The sequence below is a fragment of the Dermacentor albipictus genome, chromosome 6 (assembly GCF_038994185.2).
Source record: "Dermacentor albipictus isolate Rhodes 1998 colony chromosome 6, USDA_Dalb.pri_finalv2, whole genome shotgun sequence".
In the NCBI taxonomy this organism is placed as follows: Eukaryota; Metazoa; Arthropoda; class Arachnida; order Ixodida; family Ixodidae; genus Dermacentor; species Dermacentor albipictus.
Window position 1 is genome coordinate 19,209,354 of NC_091826.1, and position 18,275 is coordinate 19,227,628.

Sequence of the window (18,275 nt, forward strand, 5' to 3'; positions counted from 1 at the left end):
GCATACGAATCAGTGAGCAACGTCACGAAATTTCATATATAGAAAGGAGACCCGCCTAGGAACTCGTTCAGTTCAGAGTGCAAAATCGTGATGCTCAACGATTGTGTCGTGCTAAGACTATAGACAGAACAATAAAACATTTCATATCCCCATCGACGGCCCTTGAGTGGTTTTCTAGCAGCTTCGCTGGCCATTCACTTACGCAAGGTCGACACATGGCGATCATCCTTTTTTTCTTCTTTTTTTTACCATACAGAATTTTCAAGATTGTCTGTGGCAGACAGCATCATTCTAGTCATAGAGTTTGATTACTGAAAAAGGCGTACATTACTTGAACGAGAAATCGAAAAGCATAATCGATTAATTAATAAAAAATAAGAAAATTATTTTTTTTTTATTAATTGCCTTACAGCGCGTCGGCGCACATTGGAATTTACGAGCTGCACTCGCCGAGTTCACGAGGCACATCCGTTTAATTGGAACGAACTTTCAGGACGACACCAGTTTCGAGATATTCATTTCTAAAGTATGCGACGAAACACGAAGGCGTTCTAATTTTGCGTGTCAATGCATAAAATGGTTGGTCGGTTAAGAAGGAAGGCAAGTGGAACAACACTGCATTTTTGGCGCAAGTTCCACGGCTCATATCCTCGAAACCCGGGAGATCCTTAAAAGATTAGTTCCAGATGGATTTGCTTCTCAAACACACCGGTTGCAATTCGTAAATTGCAATATGCGCCGTCTAGCTGTGATATGGAGCCGAAAACTGTCACTACGTTGGCGACATGAACGGTGAACTTCCTTTTCTTTTATTGAACCTCTCCTCTCCTTTTCCCCTTCCCGGCAGTAAAGGGCAGCCAACGGGGCTAAGTCCTAGTTAACCCCACTGCCATTCGTTTATCCCCTTTACCTCTCTCTCTCTCTCTCCTGCGTTCAACTAGCTTGTGAGACAGGGTAAGCTGAGCCGCGAGCAGCGAGTCAGGCGTCGCCACTTCGTTGGTTTCCTCGTCACTTTATTTATTTATTTATTTATTTATTTATTTATTATATACCTCAAGGGTCCCTAAGGGACATTACACGAGGGGTGGGTACAGGGGGATGTAACATAATTACAGTAAGAAATCGGTAAATATAGGTCAAATGAGTACGAGTCAGTTAGTGTTAAGGCATGATAAATAAAGTAATAACTATGTGTAGCACTATTGTCCTATGGGTTAACGCCGATGTTCGTAATTTCTTCGAGGGAAGATTTGAATTCTGCATTGTCGGTGATCGTAACGATATCGCGGGGAAGGCGATTCCAATCCAAACATAAAAAACGTTCGATGAAATGTCGTGGTGGGTGTGGGCAGTGTGAGCACATGGAGTGACGGCGGCGTTCGGATGGGTGTTGCGTGAGCCCTACGGCCTGGCTGCGATGGACGATTACGTCATCGCAGGGAGAGCGACTACCAGACGGTAGGTGCTTCTGCGCGTGGAAGGAGCCGCGAGGGAATCGATAAAAGCGCTGTGACTGAAATGATAAAAGAGAGCGGCAGCACAAAACGTTCGCTTTGCGACTAGCACACGTGACCCCTCGCTGCGGCGCTCACGACGCGAGCGTTGCGACTGCTCTCGATCATATGCATAGTATGCACGTACGTCATTCAAGGATACTCCGCGACTTCCGGTTGGTTCCCCAAGATGGCGGAAGCAGACAACAGCGAATGTGACGTCATGTGCATACTATGTATAGTGAACTCTGCACGTTTGCGCATTTGTGCGCGTGACGTCACGTGCGTTTGGCAGTTGCGAATCTTCACTGCACTGTATAATGGCCACAAAATTACGAGCCTTACTTCGTGTATTATTCCAAAAACTTGCCAATGCTTCGCGCTTTAGGCGAAACGTTTTTCGTTGCATTTTACTGAAACTTGGCATTACATTTCCGCTAATTTGCTGACATAATCGTAATTCCCACGTGTTTCACCGAGCTTGCTCATCATGTCTGGGACCGCTGACCATACCGTTCTGCAGCAACTTTAATGCCATGCTTCTACAACTGGCTACTAGCACCATATGTACTGTATTGCTAACCTAGGAGTGTGCGAACATGTTCCTCTGCTTACACCAGCCACGGAAAACAGTAGGTTCAAGGATGCTGTCACTGGCATGTTGCATATAAATTCTATTACACAACATTCCTGTCTTCTGGACACTGGGCCTTTATTACTGCGATTAATAATTGTTATTCACCACTGTATTTTGTTGGGCCATCCTGACCACTTGTCTTTACCTTGATGGTAGTTACTAAATGATGTGCACGACTGATGGAAAGATAAGACAAGGAAGCACACAACATTGCACATTGCTGCATGCATAAACATTTTATTCCTTACAAAGTAGACGTACATATTAAAATACAACAAGCAACAGACATATTCTCTTTTCATTTTGTGTATCAACAACCTTAAAGAACATGCTACACCTCAACCCGTCGCTTCCTAGGATGTTGCCAAAAAAGGTTAAAGAGAATGGCATGAAACACACCACCTCTCCTCCACCAACATTGGCGCGATGGCAAGTGATTGACAAGTGACACGTCGAATTATTACCGTGCCCTAAAAAAACAGCGCAGAGACAACTTGCCACATGACTGAAAAAAGTATGCATCGCTCCTTAATTGATGTCTATACAAATCACTAGAAAGATACACGTCTATCTACGCAGCTAAGATCTGTATTGTCAACCAAACAACACACACGCTAAAAAAAAAAAAGTGTCATCACAAATTCACCTTACAAGAAAAAAAAAAGAATTCAAGGTGCTTTATACACGAGAGAGAATGCGCTCTCTGAAAGACTACAATACGACAACACATGCTTGAAGAATTTGCTTGAGCACTGCCGACTTTCATTTCACCGGGCACTGCATATGTGAGCTAAAGAACAAAAGTTAGTCGCTGAGCAAATGAAGTGCGTCTGGGGAGCTCTGAAAAAATGTCTAGGGATTCTAGCAACTTGCCTGCGGTTCACAACCTTCAAAGGTTCAGCTGCAGCTAAGAATGCACGACTGACAAAGGGACAGCACATGCAAGAAAAGCTGCCACACAGGCCTGCAGCTCTGTCGGTAAGAGTGACATTCAACAAAACCTTCAAAACGTTTACAAAGTCCAGACCTACTACAAGTGCAAGAAAAACATTGCAATCTTTTTTTTTTCCATTCTTTCTCTCAATGGTCTTCTCTTGTGACAATGGGGAAGAAAAAAGGGTGCGACATTTACACGGCAAGCACACATATTGCTCCAAGTTCAAGAAAACCGATGATGCTTAATGTTATTTCCTTTTAGGGTCTTTTCTTATATCTTTGCACAAATCCCACATGAAAGACAACCCGACATGTCATCACAGAAAAAAACTCCCAGACGACACCAGCGCCTAAGCCAGAAACAAGAGTTCCGAAGCCACAGAAGTAGAGAAAAATTCAAACATTCTCGCAATCAATGAAAACATCATGGAGTTGGGTAGTGCTTCTTCAATTTGGCCAAATCAATGTACCATCCATTCCATGTTTCAATCCAAGGCAACAAGCATTATTTATTTTCCTTTGTAACACCAGTCTGTAAACTCGTCAGTAACAGTACAGTGCAAAGCTGCTGTTCCGGTACCCTTCAGTAATATGGTTGGTTATGGGTGAGAAATGGATGCCTCATGTTTGCACACATGAACAATTGAAGTCAGTTTGAATGTCGGGCTACAGGAAATTATTTTTGATCAGACATTCTTGGAGTGTGAAAGGCTGTACTCGTACATACGAGCATCAGTGCAACGAGAAATGTGGTGGTGAAATAATGGTCCTGGATACCTTGAGAATGCAGGTGTGGTGAACCGATGATAAAAAAAAAGGCTGCTGACTGGCATTCAAAGCAAGCAGAGGTAACATGGCACAACAAACGCGCCTTTCCTACACAACTCCAGGAAATGCATTTGCCGCCTTAGTGGCAATCAAGGGCAGTTCAGTGTTGGCAGCAGCAAGTCGAAAGGCTGCCCCGAATCTTGTACCGTTAACCGCCTGCTTGCAAAAAGAAAAAATGGCCTCCAATATGCGAGAGAAAACAAAGCTGGAAAACACTGTTAAGAACTCCTGTGTGACTGTGCAATAAAGTAAGCAAAACTAATGAGTTCAGATGTCGAAGGATGGAAAAAAAATGTATGTTGCGTGCTGATGTCATGGCTGCACATCTCTGAAGCTGTTGTATAGCAGTAAACCACCGGGGAAAGTCGCTCTCATTACTACCAGTGCTTGCGGTACTGTGCACGCTACAATACTGCCCTCGGAAGCAAACAAGCGACCATTGTGGAATGACTAAAAGTATCTGTACTGACAAGCGTCTATTAGCCACCTTAAAAGCTGCTGCACTAGCATCTTCAGCCACGTTCCACGCCTCAGTCCTTGGTCAGAATGTGTGCCACTTGACACAGGGCCTAGTTTTGCACATGTACATAGCATCTCCAAAAAAGAAAACAATGGCCACTATGTGGCCCTTTGTATACCGATGCTTCTCGGGCAAACAGCCCATCCCGTGATAGGTGTTTCATCATTGTCTTGCTTTACACAATCTGATGCCTACAGTGCTCTTCTACGAGGTTCTTAAGCAGTAGGCTTACTGATTCAGTGCCAGCATTTATTTGGCTAGGGCTAAAGAGAACTGCAGCTGCCTCTCCCAGTGTGCTGTTAAATGTGATGAAGAAATGCCAGTGCCCTGCCTCATCTCTTACCATTCCTCCGAATGTTACTGGAGATGCGTCACGTCAGGACACCACAAGCTTAGAATCAAGTTCATACAACTCACTTCTGAAGCTTCACGTCCTGCAGTCCACACGAACGCTGTGTGTTTCAGCCAGTTACAATGGCATGTCGTGGTCATGTTGCCAGACAGTCTCTGCATGCAAATGATGCATGAGCAAGGTGAGACTGAGTCAGTACGAGTGTGACCAAAATGGCATTGTTCATGCAATTTGCGAATTCCGAGTTCTTCCCCATTTGTTGCACCTTTCATTTCAACCTTGGGGAGCAGTTGCCTTCAAAGCTTTAGTGCTCGGGGCACAATCATGAAAAATCAAAATCACCCACATCTGTGAAAAAAGCAGCTGGCAGCCATTGGCAAGCCCATCCATCAACCATCTTTATCGGTATGCAGACTCCTATGCAAACCACCCCTTGGCGAAACCCAAGCTGTCCAACTTCAATTGATTTGTTCCAACAGCTTTAAGCTGACTACTCGGCTGAGCCACTTGTAATTTCTCACGGCAGCGATTCTTCCATCATGCCACTACCGCACAGCGCCAGTGCCAGGTATCTCTTGCCGGAACCAGCCCCCGGGGCTTGGCCGTACCGGTTACTCTCGATTGTGCAATCGTCTCAGTTGTTGGTTGCTCTTGCAGCCACTTCGATCTTTCCAGAAGCGTTGTCACACTTCAACTGAAGGCTTTCCGTGGCGGCACTCAGGTTGTCCTGCTTCAAGATTTGCAGCTGAGTTACGAGGTTCCTCAGGCCAAAGAGGTAACCTTCATCTGGCCCTTTGTCCTTTGGGCTGTACACTGAGTGGGCAAAGTCAATCATCCTGATGTCCACTGGAGGCGGCGGCTGCTTCTTGGTAAAGACGCTCTCTTTGGGTGGTGGTGGTGGTGCCTCGCTGCAGTCGTTTGAGTTCCCGTCGGGCCCTTTGCCCTCGTACAGGATCAGAAGCGAGCTTGTGTAGAAACGAAAAGACTCCAGCTGCTCTATTGCCTGCACAACAAAAGGCCACAGTGAGGCTTGGTTAAGAATACGAGCTTCAGTGGATGGTGATGTACTAAACATCGTTGATGAGCAACACAGGAGGGGAACACACTCAAACTTGCATTCAAGATAGTGTGGCAGCTCACATCAATTGTTTAAAGAATTATACGTTTAATGGGACAGCCCAATATGTCATGCTGAAATAGCAAAAGGATTTGCTGCACAACGAAGACATAAATGCAGGAAGAGCACAGCAACAAATTACCTAACTAGTGTGTTCAAACATGACATGTGGGCACCAACTAACTCAAACAGATGTTAGCCAAATGTATACTACATTGCAAGTAACTGTTCCCACAAAACAAATTTTGGTGATCAACTCTCAATAATGTTTGCCACTAAAATGTAAAGATGGATAACAAATTGTTATTTCTCAATTGCTTTCACTGATTGCTAATATATGCAAATCTCGCATTTATTAGAACTGAATGCGCCATCAGCATCAAGGTATTACGCTCATTACTATAGGTACTCAAATTACTACATTGTAGAGACTAGAAGGACTGCAGATCAGCATCCAGCAGGAGCAGCTGAGATTAAAGCTGCATTTTTCCTTTTACGAGCATCCACAGCTGCACTCATGACTTCACAGTGACTAGAGTGATATACCTACTTATTTCGGCTACAGAAACTCAAAGGGACACTAATCGAAAACTGGTCTCACACCACTTGTTGTGGACTATGGTGCCTATCCTGCGACAGCCCTGGCCGATCGACAGAGAGCATCACCGAGGAGGTCACATGGAGATTACGTTAAAGCGTCCATTTTGGGGCGAGGGAGGTTACAATTGAGCAGCAGTCGTGGGACCTTCCAGAGCAATTTTCTATGCAACCAAGCGACATACTGGCATACAGAAAACGTTGATAGAATTATAGAAAAATAATCTAGCAATCTAGCTAGACTCAATAATTTCGTTTAGAGTGCCTTCAATGACAGTGTCTACGCACACTGACCTCTGTGAGTGATTGGAGCCGGTCAATGAGGGGCAGCAGGATGTCGAAGCGGAAGCGGATGCCATCGTGAAGGAAGTGGTACAGGGTCTGCCGGAAGCCTTCCACGTTAAGTGACCGGCCAAAATACTTGTTGTGGCACTTGTAATAGCCAAGGTTCTGTTGGTACACCTGGAGAAGACGCAATGAGCAAGAATAATGCGAAAAGTTACCTACTACAACTCTTTTGCAGAACTCAGCCCTTTCTTGCTTCAAATGTATTGTGCTGAAGACTGGTGATTCTAGGCACAACACGCCTTACACGCACTGACCATGCACATAAGTACTGCAAGGGCAACACACAAATTGAGGCTGGTCTGGTAGTTATAACGAAAGCTTGGGCCCATAGAAATGTAAATGTAACCATTGTTGGTGGCCTGATCAACACAAACGTGCCCAACCCCATGACCCTAGAGCACAACTCCGATAACTTGGATGGCCACAGAACAAGTCCTCTCATGTAGAATGTTAACGACAACGTGCCGCTTTAAGTCCGCTTATAAAAGCACATTCAAGCAATAAGTTATTTTGTAAGTTAACAGCGAAAATAAGTCGCGCCATGTGTATGCAGCCTTCCAGAGAATTGCATGCGTCACAGGATGAACCGGCGAAGTGGATAGTATAGGTGTGGGCTTCCATCCTGTTTGGAATTGTTAGAAGTTGTTTGATAAATGCAGAATATCAAATGCACTATGGACTGCACCAAGGACGAAATCTGGTGGTTCTTAACAGACAGTGATAAAGTGCTCTCTAAGGGTGATGACAATGGGCATAAAGTAAGTAAAGTTCCATTCTGTGAGGTAAAGCCCACTTCTTTAGACTTTTTTTTACTGTCAGGATGGGAGGCACGCTGCATTTTTCTTGCTAGAAAAGTGTGTGTTTGATACCTACTTTGTTTAAGACCTTTTATGTCCTTTCTACATTAGTTTCATAGTTTAAAATTATAAAAAGGGGGTGTACCATGTTCTATTCTTGCGCGTGCTGGAATAGGACAAATACGGCTAAACAAATCATCAGTGTGTTTAAGACATTTTTCCTGCCTTTTGTTTAATTCAATCTGTCAGATAATTTAATGGGTCGGTCCCAAAAAGGTCAAATCAACAGAAGTCGACTCTACTTTAAAGAACGTGCCATTATTTTTGCACCCTTTATTAAGCATCACACATCAAGTAGAAATAAGTATGCCTGCTTTGAAAATGCAATGAAACGCGGTTGCAGTAAATTTTAGCATAGCCAAAATATGAACACATGAACAGGCACTAGCATGTCATACTTGAGGGAATATCAGTCCAATGCCATCCTTTCATGATATGCATAGACTAGTTATATACTGCAAGAAACCAAAAAGAAAACGGCATGTTCTTCTTGCTGACCTGCATGCCGCAAATCCGGAGCCCGAGAGGACTCGAAGTCGTGGCGGCCGTCTTGGCGTCGAGGCTTCGGCGCTTCTCTTCAGAAGCGTCGTCTGCATACTGCCGAGTGCCCATCTTCAGGTCCAGGATACAGGGAAACGTGTAGCGGGCAGTCAAGTTTTCCAACAGCAGGAACTCTGGTGGCAGAGAAAGCTTGTGAAGAAGTCTGCTCAATCGCCTCTTTTTGGAAAAGTATTAAAGCAAGGACTCTGCCACAAAACAGTGCAAAGAATGAAGGCACACCACCTTTTCTCAATAAATCCTCTTCCTCTGATATAAAACACATTTCATTACATGCCATCAGGCAACCAAACCATTACGCCTGCTCGCAGCATCTCTCGTCTGAGCCAAAATAGGCGAACACGACACCCAAGCATTCTTGTTTCTTATAAATAGTCAGAGATTGGAATGCACTTCCTTCTGAAGCAACTATAATCAATGACCTCTAATGCTGCAAATCTGACATTGAAAATCACCAACCAGGTCATGTAACCCAACTTTGATGCCTTAAGACACCAGGACCTCATGCCAGTAATCATTTATAAGATTGTTTCGGTGTCAAACACTATAACAAATAATTTAGAGCTTTTGGTGCTAATCTTGGCTCCTAACAATATTTCTTTATTTTGTATCTCTTTCTTTAACACTCTGTGCTGACTACTTCACTGTCAAGAATGCTATGCGACACTGATAGGCTCATGCTTTTTGTTACCTGAAAGTATCGGGCCTGCAGCATTAAGGAAAGGAAAGGCATGCAATATAGATGCCTATTATTGTTTGAGGACAAGACAAGTCCAAAACGGTGCAAGCTCTTCTGAAGAGTGTAAATACATACTAAATAATTAAGAAATAACACTCATGTTTATGCATAGAACTGAGCCAATTAGAAACTGCACAGAGGCAAGTTTGAGCAGTACGTGGAGAAATGGCATGAATGCAGGTCACTGGAGCATGAACACTATTTTGCATACCTCTGGGGCTTCCGGAGGATGACAGGAATCGCTGAATCTGCAAGTTGTGGCACCGCACGATCCATGGGTTGTGTGTGGTGAAGCTGTCCTTGCTGTCGTCCTCCTCAAACAACTGCGTACCATCTGTGAGCACCGGCTCAATCTCGACGCTGCCAGCCTTCTGCCAGCGCATCCTGCATTCACAAATCATTTTCACATGGCCTTCTGTAGGCTGCTCTTGAAGTCTGTTAGCTCACTGCAATGTTTGTCCTTGTAGAACAGTGTTAGCATGTAATACTTCCTCACTTTGCAAAGGATATTTGGAAGACCTGAAACATAATTGCACTTGGCTAAGCAAACACCAACTACCTAACCTAAGCAGACACAGACACACACAAAAAGTAATCGTAGACAGATCACACAAGACAAACTACTTGGCAAACTGAAGCCGCACTTTCTGACGCGTCTGTCATCCAAGTATTGGTCAGCCAGACACTGCTGGCTTCAACAAAATAAAACAAGGGGAGTGAACAGTGCCCAGGTAAGAGAAGCCTCACTCAGGGGCCAACATTTCAACAAGGGAACTTGACGAAGACAATCTCTTTGTCGACACACTGGCTCCAACCTCTGGCTTCTCTTACTTGGTCACTGTTGCAATCACTCCAATTCATCACCTCCCTGTAAAGCTCTGTCTTGTTTGAAGTGAAATCATGGGATTTAACAAACCAAAGCACCACAAAAGATACAAGGAGCGTCATAACAGGGGGAGGGTATTGAAGGGCTCTAATTACGACCACTTCAAGCACTTTATTGTACACCTAAATCAAAGTACACAACTGTTCTTGCATTCCACTGCTGGGGCTGGGAATCACACCCATGTTTTGCACTCAGCAGCCCAATGCCATAGCCACTATACCACCATATGTGTCGTGTCTGAAAAAGGCAGGTAAAGTGTACCTGTACTTTCTGGCTTTGAGGCTCGTGATGCTTTCTGTGCCCTTGATGTTATGACTAGAAGCACAGCCATTCTTAAGGGGGTCGTACGAGGGATGCGCTGTCAGCGTCAGGTAGCCATCGGGGTCCTCCAGCAACGCTACTTCGACGACGCCTACAAAAGTGCATAGCAACAGGGTTAGGGAGAGAGAGATTAATTGTGGGCAATGAAAAGAGATTGCAGGCTCATAGACAGAATGAAGAGAAGGGAGGAGAAGGGTTTATGCCTGCAAGATACAGGCAGAAGCTGCTTACCTTTGTATTCGGATGTGAATGGCTTAAGAACATCCGGAAGGTTTTCATAAAATTTAAGTTCTTGCAGTATGAGTGGCTTGCAGAGCGTTAACTCGTCAAGACATAGCATGGATGACCGTCCTCCAACCTGAAATCATGTGCAGAGTATAATCTGTTTCAATCAATCAGAAATTTTATTAGCACTGAATCAGTTACACATATATATCAACCTAGCTTGGCCAATAGATAGGAGGCTATCAACGGTATCTAAAATGTATTAATGCAGTAGCAGATTTGAAACCGTTGCCTACCCATATTATTTCAATCTGATTGTGGACCACATCAGAGAGAGCACAAATATTTGCACTGCAATCCTTTAAGAAACATGAGAATTAAATTATTGTAGCTTGCAAGTCACGTTTTGCACAGAAAATTAGCATGTGCGAGTACGCACGCTTCCTGTTCATGAACTTCAGATTTCATTCTGCTACCATATGTGTGTTACGTATGTTACGATCGCCCAGTGAAACTTTAGCTGTGTGGATACAAGTGCTTTTTCTCAATATTCCTATGAAGGCCATAAAGGTCTGTGCTGGATTACATTAACGATGCTTGCTGGGAAAGCCTGTTCACGATAACAAAATGATACATCAGAGTAGCAAATTATGAAACGTGGGCAGACAGAGAAGCGGAGATGACAATCATTGCACTCGCAACTCTTACGCAAGTTACAAGCTGTATATATATGTCCTGCCCATTTTTCTTCTTTTTGTGAGGCATTATTTTCTGTGCTGACTTACTGTTGTAAGTACTACTGTTAACTTCCACTGGATTTTTCACAAAGACCAATTGGAAACACTGAGCATCTGTTATATGTGTCCTTTGATTATCAAGCTTTTGCAGCCCTAATGACTTCCATGCCAAATTTGCCTCGTCACTACATCAAGACTTTTGTTTGCTTCTTACACAACTTGCTTTCTCTTACAAGTTGCAACGACACGAGATGGTACTATCCAAAATAAATGTACAGGCTATTCCTCTTTTAAAACCTACGAGTACGCGCAACACTTGCAAATTAGCAAGCTATCCAAAATTGATCTCATCGGCGCTAAAATGAGTGCGGTGTTCACATTTAGACACGAATGCGGCCTATTCCTCGACTACCACTACAAGCCGCTCAGACTGGTTGCGTGTTCCTTCGGCCAAGTGCCTCACCTGGTGGATGTAAGGTTCCAAGACCACATTTTCGCACTTTCCTCCGGATTCGGCAGCCATGGGTCATCGCGTTTATTCTGCGGGCTGCAATGTGACGGGACGATTACTCCGGGCCTCCGCTGTCATCCCGGCGTTCAACAGTTCTGCGTGGCGTGAAAGATACAGACAGGGCCGTTGTTTTGAATGACCCTCGCCGTAAAGATACAGCGACTATCTAGACAAGACTGCGCAGCGAGGCTCCTCAATTTCTGTGTCATTTCGAAACAACTGAGAAGAGGGTAAAAAATAAATGTGAGAATCGGATGCAATCTACACTAAAGTGTGCTCCTGACAGAAGCTAGCTTTCGGTATAGAGGTGCGCTAAGAAAAAAAAAAAAAGATGTGCTGCTAGCGATGACACTAGGTGGCAAGATCATTTACGCGATAGAAGCATTTAATCGATGAACGCAATCCCACCGGTAAGGTCGAGATGCTGGCGTCTGAGCTCTGATAGCGATTGCTAGGTGGGAGTTCCAAGGCCAATATTTCATGGGTATACGACGCCGGCCGCGAGTCGACGAGGCTGATCACGACATCAAGTCCGTATCACGGCTCGCCAGCTCTGAACGCGGCGACTAGGAGCTGTGGTACACGCATGACACTCTTACCAGAGGAATCGGGGAGTCCTTGCACAGCCGGACGCAAGAAAACGAAAGGAAATTAAAAGTGAAATGAATCGGTTTAGCACTACTCAAAACATACCGCAGGAAATTTTGGTGTTTTCATACTTCGATAGAGGGCTCTACAGGCAATTGCGGCGCCTCTGGCGCTCGGCTGAAGCAGTTGCCATGCGGAACGCAAAAAAAATGAATCACGTTCGCTGAAATATCATAGACTGTATTAGGCTTACAGTTACAAAATATTGCCTTAAAATTATGCTTATAAAATTAAATGTATTTAACTATGCACATTGCCAATTCGTCATTACACAGAATAAAACTTGTACACTCAATAATGTGGTTGATAAAGCCCCATAAAAAGCGTCATATTTATTGCATGTTATTAAAATAGGTGACAGCCTTCATTTGCGTTTATGAAGCGCCGATACGGTGATGCGTACGCAGAGCAACGTGCGGTGACAACCGAAACCGAAATCTACGACTTTAATGAGCTAATAGAACGCGCAAGTTTGTTCGAAAAGGTCTAACGACAATCGGTATAAAACGACAAGGGCATTCTCCAGAGAGACCACATTGACTTTGACTATCGTGACAACGAAAAATTTGGCGACTTTTTTCGGTATGTAGAATGAACGAAACGGAATAGTGAAACTACGGCAGCGTTCTGCGCATAAATACGAAAGACGTATAGGGTGCGTTCGATTTGCCGTGCAGCGTGCGTATGTGGGTGCTGTTCACTGACGTACAACTGACGAGTGTGGAGGAAGGGTACCGGTTAGCCATCGATAAGTGGAAGAGCGATATGCCGCAGCCCAACGTCACTTGATAAGTCTGCTCACGCGAAGGTTCGATTTGATAAGCGAGGTCATCAAATGAAACAAAAAAATCCGCTTGCAAGTAATTGCTGTGCGTTCGGCGAAATGTTTCAACGTTGCGGCAATTACATACGTAAGCATATATAAAGTATGAATTGTTTGCAAAAATACACATTGCTTGCAATTTTTCAAACTCAAGCTCTCTTTTCTTTTACCTACGCAACTACGGCAGCAACTAACCCCAACCATTTACGTGGGCGCGAGAGGGCCGATTGTGACGTCACGGAGCAGAAACTTTTGCCGCGGAGCTTGGCGCACCGCGGGGCGCTGAATCGAAGCCGACCCCGAGTCTCAAAAATGGCCGTGGAGCGAATCGAGGCGAGAGCACCGCTCGGGAAGGTTGCGTGCCGCTTCTGCGAGACCTCACAGCGATGAAATCGTAGGCAGCTGCTCCGCTCAGCACCTTGCGTTCTCCGAGTGCTCGGCCCGTTCCTCGGCGACGAAGCATGAAAGAGAAGCCCAACTCGACTCGCACGTATGACGGGGACGGCTTTCGGCGACGAGCGGCCTGTCTGTGCGTACGCAAGGATGAAAGCGAGGTGAGAGTCTTTCGGACTGCCGTGCATTCGCATGCATCTTCGCGACTGGCGTTAACAAACTCACGTGCTGCGCGACCTTCGCACGGCACCTGTCACGCTCGCTGGCCGAGGAAATTTGCGCAGCAGTGAATCCCGTGTTCGCTTTGCAGCGACTCGGGCGCCTTTGCGCCGCGAGAGCGGCTCCCGTTTCGAGACATAGACGCCCCGCGAACGGAGGAGAGACGGGTTGAAGAAAACTAAAAGCGGAGGAAACATAAGATGGAGACAGGAGTCGAGGATGTGCGTAAAGTTCGTCGGACATGCTCCAAATGCCGTTCGTCTAGCGTGGCGTCGGCGGAGCTGTCGCGCTCCGCAGCTATATATATATATTTTTGTTGGCCGATTTCTTTCGTTTTCTTCATTTCGTTGAGCGATCGTCGTGGGGCGACCTTGCTGCCGCAGCGGTTCAATAGTCAATCGAGCGTGCCAGCGCATTCGTCTCCGGTGCGACAACGTACTCGAATTTCTTGCTGATTTTTTTTTTAATTTTTTCCCCAGCCTATGTGTCGTGCTTTGAACTAGATCTAAGTGTGCAGCAGTTTTTCTTCTGAACGCTAACGGCTCTGTCGTCAACAAAAAGAGAATCAAAAGAAAGAAATTAGACCACGGTAGGAGGTTGCTTTCGTTAATCGGCTCAGCACGCTGTGCATCCTCATGCTCGTGTCAAACGGATTTGTGTATGTGCGTGTGTTGTAGTATACGTGTACAGTGCATCACCGCAACGTAGATGAATACAAGCGTGCGAAGACTAGAATAGATGGCGTCGCTCGCTTTAGGCTGTTTTTTTTTTTTTTCTTGGTTTTTCTCGACTTTCTGGCGGGCGGCTAGGCAGCCAGAACTGTCGAAACGACGCGAAACCGAAGCGGGTAAAAAAAATAATAACGCGATCGCGCTACGGGGGCTGCTGGGAGAGCCGGAGCGGCTCCATCTCCGCTCCTCATTCTGACTTTGATTAATCGGCGCGTTAGCACGTGAGACAAGACAGACAGCCAGAGGCGTTGTGTGCATTCTCCTCCTCTCCTTTATTTTGTCACTTCTCTCTTTATCTTGATCACGCATCGCCGGGTTGTGTACCGCGTGATATGCTGGCGACATGTGTCATACGTAGTACTTACATGAGCACTTTCCGCGGGCGCCGCTCTAGCGAGGAGGTCTGCGTGCGGCGCCGGATAGATCTGGAATGGGCCAGCCGAAGCTGACACCGGAAACTTGTTGCCGCAGTTCTCAGCTTCTCACAAAAAACAAAAAAAGAAAGAAAAAGGCGGGGCTTCAGCGCTTGTTCTATGCGTGTTGTTCAGAGTCCGCAGCAATAGACTCACGCGAGTGCAGCTGAATTAGCGCCGCATTTGTTTATCGCGTCGTTTCTGTCGTTTTCCGTGCACGGCGTTTAAAACGGTGCTTGATAAACCCGTCGAGTGAAAGAAGGTGCGCTTCCACCGAGCGTCGCCTTTATCGAGTCCTTTTTATTTTGGGAGTCGGCTCCCTGCTGGCGTTGGAAAAAGTTGGGGGAAGGGGGGGGGGGGTGCATGAGAAACTGCCCGGTTGCTGGTGAGCAGAGACAAATGAGAAAAAACGGCGAAGAATTGAAACAGAAAAGAAAGTGTTTTCAGAGCCGTTTAGACCCGCTTAGCGCCGTGTACCCGACGTTGAGGCCCAGCGTGTGGACGCGAAGTTGGCGTTGAAAAAAGATCGCTGTCCCGCCGACCCGTCGCCTGTCTGTCGCTGATAATCTCTCGCAGTCTTATTTTCCCATTCGCTGCCTCGAATCCTCCGTCTTCCTGTCACCAGCCGTGTCGTTCTCCTCAAGCTTTGACTTTTTTTAAAACTTTGTGGCGGGGCTGGAGAGAAGCACAGCCTGTGTTGGAAGTTTTCAGGTCTTTCGTAACGTAACATCATCTGCCGGATATATCGAGCGACTCGTTGTCAACTTCTGCGACACGACACCAATGGCGTCAGCAGTGAGATAGCTTGAACTTGCCCCCAGCTGGTGTCAACGTTCGTTTGTGTTTGAACCGCAGCTTATAGCTCAGTGGTTGGTGCCGTTCTGCTGCTCAGAACGAGGTCTGTTTGATTCCCAGCCGCTTTGCAACGGCGGCAAAATTTAAAAAATAAAATAAAGAAAGCAGATCCCACACACTGTGGGAATCGATGTAAGCGAAGCTTTCACTGTTGCTTGTTTTGATTGACGTTAATTAGCGGTGATGTTGACAGCGAATGTTTAGTCTCTTCATTTAGTCCAGCGCGAAAGCGATGAGTTGACGTTAAACGTGTACGTTGCGTGCACCACTAGTGTTTGTCTACGTAGTACACAGAACACGTAGGGGGCGATGTTCGCTTGAGGCTTTGTTGTCCGCCATACTTTATAACTCTGAGAGGGTTGAGAATTTCCATTGTCTCGCATCGCGTCGAGGCAGAAGTATTAAACGTTGAGTGAATATGGGGCTGTACGTGCCAAAACTACAGTCAGACTATGAGGCACGCCGTAGTGGTGGACTCCGGATTTTGACACCGTAGCGTTTTTTTAACGTGTACGTTAATCTAAGTGCACGAGCGTTCTTTTTTTTTTTTTCGCCCACGTCCAAATGCCGCTGCCGCGACCTCGAGCAATGCCACAGCCGCAAAGCTACCGCGGCGGGCACAGAAGTGTAGATTTGACGTGTGACCGCTTCGGTAGTGTCGCCTAGGCCCTACGATGCGCTTTAATCCGGCTCTGCAACTGCTTTAAGTTGTCCGCTTGACAAATTTGCATGGTGTTTATTTCCGCCCACGTTTGTCTAGCTAATTCCCTCGGGACTTGCGCGTTAGTAGAAAGGTAAGCGCTGTAATTTTTGCAGTGCTTTTGGTGGGCGGGGGGTGGTGGAGAAGGGGATAATTATAGCTGTCAAGAGGCTATTGTGGTGACGCCCAGGGGGCTCCAGAGAGCATTGTGCACATTCGGCGCGGTGCAAAGGTTCAAGCGACCTTTCTCCCGTCGCCTTTCATGTATACACGCGCTATGACCCCCCCCAACGCGGTGTGCCAGCCAGCAGCAGCAAAGGGAAAGTCGCAGGAAGAGGCAAGGAAAGCTTCGCTTAAAAACTCCAGACATTCCCTAGACACAGCGAAAAATGGTGGCAAGTGTCGGAGCGCGGCCTGAATTACTATAATATGCTTGTTTCCACGAACCGAGTGTGCCATTGTGGACAGTGTCGAATTTCGCCATATTGTCAAACGTTGTAATGGCTGACATTTTTGAGCGAATAAGAGAGACCGTAGCAGCCCTCTGGGCCAACCAGAGCAGACAAGATGGCGCATTCGACGGTGCCCTGAGTAGCTCCCCGGTTTCGGTTTCAGTATGGATGCATACGTTGTAACGTCAGGTGCATTGTCTCGCGCTGCTGGGTTTCCGCGATCGCAGTCAGAAGAAACGCACGCAGAACTCTCGTTAGGTATATTCTATCACTAGCAACATCCTCGTACATATTATATAGGCTCATTGATACGCAAAGTCAAGTAAAATTTGCTCGTGCCGTGACGACGCGATAACGTCGATGACACCAGCTTGCGGCTATCGAGACCAAATGTGGTATCAAATTAAAAATGTTTCCCAACCCACATACTTGCTAAATGTGGTCCTATTGCGCGCGAGAGAAGCGTGTGGGAAATATTCTGCAACCTCGAAAGCATGTGCCGGTATACCCCTTTAAATGCAAATAATTGAGCTGTATCAGTGAGGCATATACGCATCTACGATACCAAGAATGCCGCTTTTCATCGTGATAATAAGGGTCTCGGTAAACTGTAAAAAAAAAAATGCAAAAAAAAGAAAGACGAGAGACCGCCGCGATAGCAAAGTTGACATTGTTGTGCTGCATGAGCAGGAGGTCGCAGGTTCGATTCCGACCGCGGCAGTCGCATTCCTATAGGGGCGGAGTGCAAAAAAAAAAAGAAAGACGCTCGTAAAATATACATTTTGGTGCACGTCATAAAGAACCCCACGGAGTCGAAATTAATTCCGCGTCTCCCACTACGACGTGCCTCACAATCAGATCGTGATTTTTTGTCCCGTAGAACCCCGGAATTTCAAAATTTCAAAACACTCAGAACCAGTAGCGACACGACAAGTTCTCGCACCAGGGGTGCGATCGGAGATGGTTGTTCGGCGCGTTCGTTCGGTTACCGGCGCGCGCGATTGGCCTACTCCGCGCCGACGTCGCCAGCCGCGGGGCGCCGCCCCGTTTTTGGTGACGTCAAAATGACGACACGCTCCTGTCAATCATCCGCCCACCGAGCATTTCGTCCGAACGCGACGAGAGTTGAGAAGTTTGGAGCGATCATACGGCTTCGCATGGCGCGTCTGGTGGATTGGATTGGATCCAACAGGCGGCCTTTGCGGCTGCAGAATGGCACGTTTGCGAAACGCGTTTGAAGAAATGACAGAAAGTGAATTCCGGCGTCGTTTTTCTTTCTCGAAACAAATAATTCGTTGGTTGCACAGAGAAATCGACAACATCATCGGTGCCAGGGAGCCACTGGGATGTTGTCGCTGCCTCTTGAAAAGTGCGCCACT

At 46.2% G+C, this 18,275-nt stretch overlaps 2 protein-coding genes across 5 annotated transcripts in view; one reads left to right on the plus strand and one right to left on the minus strand.

Annotated features, from left to right (window-relative positions):
• Positions 1–2,347: 2,347 nt before the first annotated feature.
• On the minus strand, positions 2,348–12,497 carry LOC135896334 (inositol hexakisphosphate kinase 1-like). Of its 3 annotated transcripts, none has more exons than XM_065424704.1 (8): positions 12,356–12,497; positions 11,615–11,757; positions 10,421–10,547; positions 10,130–10,280; positions 9,194–9,366; positions 8,184–8,359; positions 6,775–6,942; positions 2,348–5,769 (listed from the first exon to the last, which is right to left on the minus strand). In XM_065424704.1, exons 2-8 carry the CDS (start codon positions 11,672–11,674, stop codon positions 5,401–5,403), a joined length of 1,224 nt encoding a protein of 407 aa, XP_065280776.1. In that variant the 5' UTR covers positions 11,675–11,757; positions 12,356–12,497; the 3' UTR covers positions 2,348–5,400. The 3 variants fall into 3 exon arrangements, with proteins under 3 accessions (XP_065280776.1, XP_065280775.1, XP_065280777.1); XM_065424703.1 differs by having other exon boundaries at positions 12,262–12,420; XM_065424705.1 differs by lacking the exon at positions 12,356–12,497 and adding an exon at positions 12,071–12,244.
• Positions 12,498–13,379: 882 nt separating this feature from the next.
• Aps (diphosphoinositol polyphosphate phosphohydrolase 1 Aps) overlaps positions 13,380–18,275 on the plus strand; it is a 72,318-nt gene continuing 67,422 nt past the window's right edge. The window contains exon 1 of one of the 2 annotated variants that reach the window (XM_065424696.2): positions 13,380–13,687. In XM_065424696.2, coding sequence (XP_065280768.1) covers positions 13,595–13,687 — 93 coding nt within the window. In that variant the 5' untranslated portion in view covers positions 13,380–13,594. The remainder of the gene's footprint in view (positions 13,688–18,275) is intronic. The other variant, XM_065424698.1, reaches the window with a different exon arrangement.

Excerpts from the sequence above, each read along its gene's own strand:
- LOC135896334 (XM_065424704.1), bottom strand. The coding sequence starts at position 11,674 with ATGGCTGCCGAATCCGGAGGAAAGTGCGAAAATGTGGTCTTGGAACCT. Across the intron at positions 10,548-11,614 it reads TGGAACCTTACATCCACCAG|GTTGGAGGACGGTCATCCAT; the intron begins GTGAGGCACTTG and ends ACATGATTTCAG. Across the intron at positions 5,770-6,774 it reads GGCTCCAATCACTCACAGAG|GCAATAGAGCAGCTGGAGTC; the intron begins GTCAGTGTGCGT and ends TTTGTTGTGCAG.